Source organism: Bison bison, unplaced genomic scaffold, assembly GCF_000754665.1.
Source record: "Bison bison bison isolate TAMUID 2011002044 unplaced genomic scaffold, Bison_UMD1.0 scf7180017864184, whole genome shotgun sequence".
NCBI classification, from domain to species: domain Eukaryota; kingdom Metazoa; phylum Chordata; class Mammalia; order Artiodactyla; family Bovidae; genus Bison; species Bison bison.
The window spans coordinates 1,173,444-1,183,311 of NW_011494756.1; the positions used below are offsets into that span (position 1 = coordinate 1,173,444).

At 60.9% G+C, this 9,868-nt stretch overlaps 1 protein-coding gene across 1 annotated transcript in view; it reads left to right on the forward strand.

Annotated features, from left to right (window-relative positions):
• Positions 1 to 9,868, forward strand: part of TTLL12 (tubulin tyrosine ligase-like family, member 12) — a 16,352-nt gene that overhangs the window by 657 nt on the left and 5,827 nt on the right. The window contains exons 2-6 of the mRNA XM_010843635.1: positions 3,390 to 3,562; positions 5,599 to 5,797; positions 6,579 to 6,738; positions 6,821 to 6,954; positions 9,250 to 9,326. Of these exons, the coding sequence (XP_010841937.1) occupies positions 3,390 to 3,562; positions 5,599 to 5,797; positions 6,579 to 6,738; positions 6,821 to 6,954; positions 9,250 to 9,326 (743 nt within the window). The remainder of the gene's footprint in view (positions 1 to 3,389; positions 3,563 to 5,598; positions 5,798 to 6,578; positions 6,739 to 6,820; positions 6,955 to 9,249; positions 9,327 to 9,868) is intronic.

The window sequence follows — 9,868 nt, forward strand, 5'->3', positions numbered from 1 at the left end:
TGGAGATGGGAGGGAAGGCGCGTGCCCGGGCGGGCTTGGGTGAGACGCGCACAGGGAGAGTCGGGGGCCGGCGTGGATGGACGACGCAGGAGATGCACGGATCCGGAGATTTGAGCATGGCTTGATGCCCAAACGCCTTAAACTTTCACTTCCGTGGCGGTTTGGGGCCTAAGAGCGGCGGCCGGACCCTCTACCTGTGGCCCCGGTCTTGCCAACACTTGGGGCTGGGCCAGGGCTGCGGCGAGAACTGGAACTAAAATGAACTTTGGCTTCCGTTGTGCGTGCCAGGCCCTGGGCTGCGTCCTCCACAATCCGAGCCCAAAGCAGCCCTGTGAGGATTAGGATCCATCACCCCTTTCCTGCAGTTGAGAAGACTGAGGCTCGGAGAGAGGAAGTGACCCTCCTAAGGTCTATCCGACCTCAGAACTAGAAGCTTTCTTCATAGAATTCTTCATTTGATTTGAGCCCCAGGTCACCGTCATCTTGCTGATTAAGGAAAACTGAGGCTGTGGGAGGCAGAGACAGCATCTAAACAAAAATGAAAAGAGCTCGGAGACTACCCTGGCAGTCCGGACTCCACGCTTCCAGTGCAGGGGGCAGGGGTTCAATCCCACATGCGCCATGGAACGACCGAAAAGTTTAAAAAAAAAAATTATTTTTTAAGAGCCCGGATGCTTCGAGGGTCTCCGTTGTAGGGACAGCTCCTTTCTGCTGGCCTGTGCTCTAGCTTCCAGGGTCCTAGCTGAGGGGTCAGCCCTGGGTTTTGGTGGTTTGCCCAGATGCTGAAGCCAGAGCACATTCACGGGCCCCTGTTGGGACCTTCTGAGCTGGAGCCAGGCCCTTTCTGGGCTGCTTCCTGGGTCAAGACAGACTGAGCCGTGCAAGTGGTGAATTGGGACCCCAGAGGCAGCTGGGTGAACCCCACCCTCTCAGCCAGACTCTGGACTTCTGACATGGGGAAGGGGGGTTGGACCAAGTACCTTCCTGTTCAAAACAAGGGTAGGTGCTATAAAAAAGATACAGTGTTATTGGCACCTGCCTTTTGTAACAGTGAATTTCTTTCCCCCTCAAGCCCGCCCTCCATTTGCCAGCATTTCCCACGCACTTGCCCTAGTCCCACGCCTCTGCTGTGCAGGAGGGGACCGCAGCAGCTTGTAAGGATAAAATGGTCTTCTGGTGCTGGGTGAATGGATCACGAGGTGGAAACACCCCAGCCCTGGCCCTGCCAGCCTCCGTGGGCAGTGAAGTCGCTCGTGCAGGTCACTTGCCCGTCTTGAGTCCAAGTCCAGGAGACATGGCCCGAGCTCCCAGGGTCTTGGTGGAGTCTGGGTGCAGAGGTGTGCCCGGCATGTAGTCACTGGAGTGTAATGTCCCCTCCATCCTGGCCACCGTTGCTCTGCTCAGGGGCACCCAGTACTTTTCCATGGCCCTCCCTTGCTGGGGTGACGGGCAGACCTGTGAGTCACCACTTTGCCAGACCCGGACCTGCAGCCCTCGTTCTGACAGACGTGCTGCTGGGGGCCCAGGTGTGGGGGAGGATGTTTGCTGGCAGAACAGGCACCTGCTGACCGAGGAAGGGGGGCCCCTCCTGCCCCCCCTGGCTTGGAAACCAGGGGGAGTGTTTTGAAATCAATTTCAGCTCTTTCTGGCCGGGAACTTCCCTGCTGCAAAAACCACTCCCCTCCCCTACCTCAGTAGGGACTCCTCCAGACCCTCTGTGAAGGGATGGTGGTCACAGGGATGGTATCACAGCTGGGAGAGGGCAGGCCCTACACTGCCCCCTCCTCCTTGTCAGGTTTGGGCGTGGAGGGATGGAGATTTGGGGTTCTGGGTTGGACTCCAGCCTCTGAGCTGTTTTCTTCTAAACTTCAAACCAGAGAAAGGGTTGTGGCTTCCCCCGCCTCCAGACTTTCTCGGGGGCTGGGGGTTCAAGACTCCATCCCGCAAAGTGCCCGCCCCCCTGGGATGCACCTGACCAGCTCCACAACCCTTCCTGCCCCAGCTATTCTGCCTGGAGTCCTCACACCACCACCTGACGACCTTCCTGGGACTTTCCTGGTGGCCCCGTGTCTTAAGACTTCGCGCTCCCAATGCAGGGGGCCCAGGTTTGATCCCTGGTCAGAGAACTAGAGCCCAGAGTCTGCAACTATAAGATTCCACATCAGAGACCTGGAGCAGCCAAATCAGTTAATCTTCTGCTTCCTTCACCACTCACTTCAGAGGACGGCGCCCCTGCAGGGGTTATCTCGGCCTCTCAGATGGCCCCTCCTGGCTCTCTGTCATCAGCTCCCAGGGCAAGGTCATACGTCACTCATCCTCACACCCCCAAGTGCCTGTCCTGCCCAGCACGTCAGCGCTGCTCGTGCCTGAATGGATGGCTGATTGCCAGCTGCCGAGATGAGTGTGTCTCCTCTTTTTAGTGGAGTCGTGAGAAGTACACTTTAGGGGCATCTGGTCTTTGTTGAGTCCCTCTGTGCGCCGTTGGATTTGATGTGTTGCTCTCAGCTCCCCCGGAAGGTGGCTGGTGTCCCTTCGCTACTGAGAGACTAGGCTCAGAAGTGTCATGGTGGCAAGTGCTTACAGAATAGCTTTTATGCTCTCTGTGTGTGTGAATCATCTAACCCTCCCAACAAGTCACAGGTAGATCCTAATATTCCCATTGTATGGATGGGGAAACTGAGGCATGGAATGGCTCAGTGAGCTGCCGACTTGTGGCAGACACAGGGTCTTGAGTGTGGCCATGTGGAGACCAACTGGCTTGTCCCCTTCACCAGCTGCAAGTGGCTTGCGGTTGCCAGGGAAACAAGGAAACCCAGACCCTTTCCTTTTGTCCCATTCTGGCCCAGGGCCCCAGGAGACCAGCACCAGGCCCTGCTTGGTGCAGACCTGGGTGGCTGTGGCTGTAGGGCGCTCTTGAGCACCCCCCACCCCCTCGCCCCTGTTTCCTTCCGAATCTCCTCCGCTGCCCTGGCGTTGGGTTGGTAGTTCTGGTGAGAACAAAGCTGAGCTGAAGTCCCTGGCCCGCCACGATCCTGCCTCTTCCAGGCATTGTGAGCAGAGCCGCCCCCTCCACCTTCTGGGCCGCATTTTCCCTGTGAAGCAGGAGCCCAGACTGGCTGCCACTGAGAGGTGTATGCGGGCGGTCCCTCCCCCAGGCGCGGGTCCCACAGGCTGGGGCACCCTGATAACGGTGCCCGTGTTGGCGGGGGAGGTGAGGACCTTGTTCCCACTGATTGGGAACCTGTCTCCTGGGTGTAAGATGGGCAGCTGGACAGTAAAGAGGCCCTGTCCTCCTCGGGGCTCAGTTCATCCCAGAGGCCAGGGTGTGGTGGAAGGAACGGGGCAGGAACGGGGTGTCCTGCCAATGCCCCCCTGCCTCTGGCCCCCAGGTTTTCGATGCTGGGGAGATGTTCGGGATCATGCAGGTGGAGGAAGCCGAAGAGGAGGAGAGTGAGGATGAGGCGGCCCAGGAAACGCGCAAGAAGCCCAACCCCGGCAGCGAGCTCTGCTACAAGGTCATCGTGACCAATGAGAACGGGCTCCAGGCGGCCGACCCCAACAGGTAAGGAGCCAAGGGCGGGACCCTCTCATCCACGCCACGGCTCCCTCTTGAAGGATGTCACCCCGGCCGTCGCCCCTGGGAGAAGCAGTTCCTGCGGGCGCTCTTGCTCCTCCAGGCCAGGCCACTGGCCACTTAAGCCGGCCTGAGACGAGGTGCATGGCAGCTGCTGTGTTTCCAGCTGGACTTCAGGGCCCAATCGGCCCTGACACCGATGATGTTCCTGTGTTCGCTGTGTTTCGTACCGTCTGCAGAGCGGCCTCCCCCCAGGTGCCTCTTAACCTGTCCCAGCGGTCCCACTGACCACATGTGGTGAGGTCCCATCTTGCTAGTGAGGACCCCGTGGGAACGGGCTCACCCAGGATCGCACAGCTGGTCACAGGTGTGGGTGTCATCCCAGGGCCATCTTAACTCGTGAGCCTGGGCTTTTCCAGGGACCCAGCCCCCGGGCCTCCCCACTGGTCCTGCTGAATCTGGTCTCTGTGTAGGAGCCCTGAACTTCACATCAGTGAATGTGAGCAGCGTGGCCTGGTTGATTCCTCGAGTCGGGACTCGGGGTTGAGGGGGCAGAGGTGAGCCTGGGCCTTGCACGGGGCCCCAGGGTAGAAAGGCTAGGACTAGGACTGGAGCCCAGGATTCCTGCCTTCCAGGGGCCAGAGGGACTGTCCTCAGCCAGGACGGCGTAACTTTGTTGAAACCCCGGGCAGGGTGGTGGGGGAGGAACTCGCCAGCCCCTGCGGGCGCCTGGGCGTCTGTGTCCGTAGCTCTTCCTGCTTTCCCAGCTCCTTCACCGGCCCCTGGTAGGGTGGGAGGGGCCACACGCGTAATTAGAGCAGCCAGGCACTACCACCCACATGTTCTCTGACTCAGAAACTCATTAAGTTCAGTACAGCAGACCTGTGCCTGTGCCCACTCCGTTCCCACCTGTGCCGGCCGTGGGACTCAGGCCCAGCGGCCTCCTCAAGGGGCTCCCTGCCTCCCTGCCCCCTCCACTCACACTAGCAGGCAGGTCTGAAGACGGATGGGCATGGTGTCGAGGTTGGGAGCATGGCTCCGGGCCCTGTCTGCCCTCGGACCTTTGTGAGTCTCCCCCAGTGGTCAGGCCCAGCCTCCGTCCGCTCCCGCACCCCCCGTGCCCGGCAGCCCCTGTGTGTGTCTGCCTGGGTCACCCCCAGGTGCTCCTGGCTCCGTGCACAAGGGCAGAAGTAAGTCTTCGTTTGTTTCAGGATGTGCTAACAGAAAGTGTGAGCGCAGCGAGCTGGCCCCCGCCTGCAGGAGTGGAGTGTTCGCTGTTCCTTTTGCTTTAGTGGGGTGGGGAGACCAGAGCTGCTTCCCCAGCAGGCAGAACCCTGTGCATTGGGGAGTCAGCGTCCAGCTAGGCTGGGGTGGTATCGGGCAGCCTGACTGGTGGGCTGGGGGCAGGCAGGGCCTCGGGCCTACAGGGGAACTCCTCGCCCTCCAACGAGGTGGTGTGGGAGCCACGTAGCCAGCCCAGGAGACTCGACTGGGTGGGCTTCCTGTCTGGACACATGAGGACTTGAAGCCTCTCCCGCACAAGGCCTTGGCACCTCCTGAGCAATGCCCAGAGGTCCCGGGTGAGCACAAGCGAGTGAACTCTGAGTGGGGCTTCTTTGCGCATTGGCCTGCAGGTAGCAAGGTGGGGGGCATGGGCCCACTTTCTGGCAGCTCAGAATCCAGCCAAGGACACTTCATGTTCACCGTGATCACTGTAATAGTCAATCCCTCAACGCACGAGGACCCAATGGAGGTGGCCGGCTGTTTGTCTCATTTGATCCTCACAGCAGCCCCATGACGGGGGGGTAGGGATGTGTTGCCCTGTTTGAGAAACTGAAAGGGGTGGGAGTTTCCCAGACTGAAACAGTGGGGGAGCCAGACCCCCACCCAGGCCCAGTGCCGGGTCCAGGCCACAGCTCCGGCCTCCTCCTTGAGGGGCTGCCCCTCTGCTGGCCCTCGCCCAGACCCCTTCTTGCCTTGCCGTGTGGTAGCCTCACCCACCCCCCCGTGGCCTGTGCCCGCAGCATCTTCCTCATCGACCACGCCTGGACGTGCCGCGTGACGCACGCCCGCCAGCAGCTGCAGCAGGTGCCGGGGCTCCTGCACCGCATGGCCAACCTGATGGGCGTCGAGTTCCACGGCGAGCTGCCCAGCGCCGAGGCCGTGGACCTGGTGCTAGAGGAAATGTGGAAGTTCAACCAGACCTACCAGCTGGCCCACGGGGTGAGCAGGCAGCCGGGCCCCAGGGGAGGCAGATGGGCCTGCGCGACCTCATGCTATCGGGGCTGGCAGGAGATGGTCCCCTGACCCCGCAAGCGAGCAGACCCCCTTCTCGTGGCCAGTGGGAGCTCCCTGGTTCCCTGCGACTTCATCATGGGCCTGTTACTCTTTGCTCTGGGCCAGCCAGTGCCGGAGACCCAGGTATCCACGTGGCCTTGGACACAGCCTTGTCCCAGAGCCCTAGACGTGAGCCCAGTGACCTGGCTGTCTCTTTCCCAGTGCCTGCTGGTTCCAGCACACTCTTAAATACCCTTAGTGATTTCTTCCTGCCTTCAGGAGTAGAGTCCAGTCCCTTCAGCATGCTCTGAGGCTTACATGACTCCCAGCACACCCCCAGACCCACCTTCATGCACCAGCCCCCTACTACTTCCAGCCTGGGAAAAGACAAAAGTTGTTTCTCGTGATCGCAGCTGTCACCTCCTCCAGGAAGCCTTCCCTGAACTCTGCATCCTCCCCCTGGGGCGCACACAAAACCAAGCACCCCCATGTGGCTGCTAGGCTAAGTGCCTGCTTTACACATAGCTTTACCCGACCTGTGATCACACAGCAGTCCCCTGGCCCGGCAGCCTTGTGTTCAGGGGACTGGAGGTGTGCCTGGTGGGTGTCCCAGGCCCTGAGAGTCGAGTGTAGACAGGCTGGTGGCCGGTGTTCGGGTCGTGAACGCCGGGAAAGGTGCGGGGACCGGAGGACCTGTAGGTGAGGGTGGTGTGTGCTCCGCCCGCAGACGGCTGAGGAGAAGGTGCCCGTGTGGTACATCATGGACGAGTTCGGGTCGCGCATCCAGCACGCGGACGTGCCCAGCTTTGCCACCGCCCCCTTCTTCTACATGCCCCAGCAGGTGGCCTACACGCTGCTGTGGCCCCTGCGGGACCTGGACACGGGCGGTAAGTGGGGCCCCGCCACCCCCCAAGGAAGGGCCGGCCACTCTCCTGCCGCCCCGCTGACAGCGCACGTGTCCTGGTGCAGAGGAGGTGACCCGGGACTTCGCCTACGGAGAGGCCGACCCGCTGATCCGGAGGTGCATGCTGCTGCCCTGGGCCCCCACCGACCTGCTGGACCTCAGTTCATCCACGCCCGAGCCGCCCGCCGAGCACTACCAGGTGGGACCTTGGCCCTGACCCCCTGGGCCTCTTTGCCCGGTGGCTTCTGGAACCTCCTCCGCCAGGTCACCAAATATGGCCAAGCCGCAGCTGGCTGCCGTGGGAGGTAGAGAGGAGTCTGGGGGTGTCTGCGAGACAAGGGGCTCAGAGCTCGGCAAGTGAACATGAGCTGCGTGTGGCCGCACCGCTTGGCATCAGCTCAGCCCACAGCCCAGGGTCGCGATGCTGGGAACTGTCCTTCTGGAGGCGGGGGTGGAGCTGGTGGACGGCGGGGGCATGCAATACTGCTGCTCCTCATTATGGGGTCTGGGGTGGGGGCCGTGCAGCTGGGCTGTGAATCCCGGCTCGGGACCATTCCCTTGTCTCTTGACACCTCCCTCACCAGGGCTGTGAGGACACTGTTTACACATGGCACGGTATGTTTTCATGGTGCACAGTAGGCCCACAGGTGGTCATCACGAGCATTGTAGCTGCAGATGACAGTCTGTTGTCTGGGACTCACTCACAGGGCCAGGCTGGTGGGCAGTTCGTGCAGGGCCCGGCCCGTGGGGCAGGCCAGCCTAGGGAGCCAGGGTTGGTACAGCTGGGGGCAGGGCAGCAAGCGGAGCCAGTGGGAGCAGAACCAGGCAGAGCTGAGCAGGAATTAACACCCCAGCCCCTACTCCTCCTCCCCGCGTCTCGTCTCCAGCCACTGCTTCTCATCCGCTCGTCCCAGTGAGAAACTGAGGGATGCACGAGCCTCTGCTTAGCACTTACGGGCGTGCTCAGCTGTAACCCTCACAGTACGACCTCCAGTCCTGTTGTATCGTTATGTAACGGGGGGTGAGGAAACTGATGCACAGAGAAATCAAGTAACTTGTCAAAGGCCACACGGCTGGCGGAAGAGCTGGAGTCCACACCCGGAGGGGCCTGGTGACTTGTGGGTCGAGGCTCTAGCCTTTTCGCAGCATGCTGATGTTTCTCTGCCCCGCACCAGTCCTTCAGACGCTCACCGAGGATGGTGAGAAGAGGAAACGAGCCAATCCCGCGCTGACGAGCGGGCAGCGTGCCTGGAGTTAGCTGCCCCGTGCCTCTCTGACCGGGAGGCCTGGGCCGGCGCGCTGGGCCGCTTGGCACTTTTCCCTGTGAGTTTAAGCCAGTGGTGATGGAGCCCTGTCAGAAACCCAGTGATCACCCTTCTTAATTCAGAGGTGTATTTCAGAGCCTCGTAGAGTGCCTGCACTTAGTAGGTGCTTATTAAACACTTGAATGAGTGCGTGAACGCAGAGGCGTGGTTGACGAGTGGCTTAGAGACAAAGACTTCCTGGTCTTGAGGTGGTTGAAGGAACGTGAATTGAAATCAGTAATTTGGGGGAGGTTTAGGGGGAATGCCCCCCACTGGCCCAAGAAGAGGAGCAGAGTTCAGACACCGGTTTTCTTAAACATGCTGGCGATTTTTGACCCATTTGGGTCAGGCCTGTGCTCTGGGCCCTGGGGTCGCCTGTATTAGTCAGCTAGTGCCAGGTAACAGTTTGTTCCGAAACATAGCTGCTCAGAGCAGCAGACGTTTGATTTGTCTTGCCTTCTGTGGAAAGGAGGTGGGGGGCAGCTTAGCTGGGCGTTTCTGGCCCTGGCTCGCTCGTGAGCACAGTCAGGCTGTCATCTGAGGCTTGGTCGGGCTGAGGACCAGCCCCCACGGGGCACACTCAGGCCTGGGAAGGCGGCGCTGGCTGTGGCTGGGGGGCCTCTTGAGTGTCCTTGGGACATGGAGGCTGAGACTCTGAGAGGAAGTGACCGGAGGGGAGATGGGAGGAGGCCACAGGTCCTTTCACGAGTTTGCAGACTCCGCTTCTTCCCGTGAGTTATAAACACATCATTCAGCCCAGCCGGCGCTCAAGGGGAGATGCGTTATTAACTCTGCCTTTTGAAAGGAGTGTCAGAAAGTATGTGAACAGGTTTTAAACCACCATGCCGCTTAACCCTCAGAGCAGCCCCTTCCCGGGACAGGCCCAGCACCTTCTGGGCAGCCTGTGACTTGGAAGAGGCGTTTAGAAGCGACGAGAAGGTTGAGAGCAGTGTCTGCACTGTTCTTTTGACACCAAACAGGCTGTTCAGGACCTCAGGGACCTCGAGCCCCAGAATTCTGGGGCAGGAGTGATCAGAGGGCTCCAGGCACCCCAGCACCGAGAAGGGCTCTACCTGAGCCCAGGTGTGCCCCCCACGGTCACAGAAGTCTGGTGTGCGGGGGGAGGAGGCCTGTGCTCACTTGCTCCCTTTCTTGAAGCTCTCTTTCTACCTCCAGTGTTTCCTTTCTAGGCCATACTGGAGGAGAACAAGGAGAAGCTGCCCCTGGCCATCAGCCCTGCAGGGTACCCCTGCGACCACGTCTTCAAGTGCGTAGCCCGCCTGCACCCGCAGACTATGATGAGACTTCTCCTCGCTGCCTTTCCTCACGCACTCCCCGGACTCCTGGGACATCCCCCATGCAGGCTGCCGCCTCCGGGCAGCACAGCACTGACAGGACCTCCAGGGCTAGGGTCTCAGGGTCACAGAGGGATGCCCGAGAAGGGAGGGTGAGCCGGGAGCCAGCCCGTGCTGGGCACCCAGACGGCCAGGAGGGGTCACTCCCAGCTGTCTGCAGCTGTGGACTGGCAGCTTCTGTCAGGCCAGGCAGGCCTGCGAGCCCAGGGTGAAAGCAGACGGTCCATTTTACAGGCGAGGGAGTGGAGGTGCAGGGGGATGCCCCCACAGATAACAGCCACCTCGGGGCAGCTTGGCCTCCGTCTCCAGGGGGTCCCCTCCGTCTGGCTGCCCAAACCTCCTCACTCTGTCCCTTCCCCCCAGGCCCTGGGGGTTTCCTCCCGTCTGGCTGTCCTCCCCTTCCCCGAGGCCACCGCCCAACACCCCTCTGCTTCCTCTGGTCGGAGGCTGCACC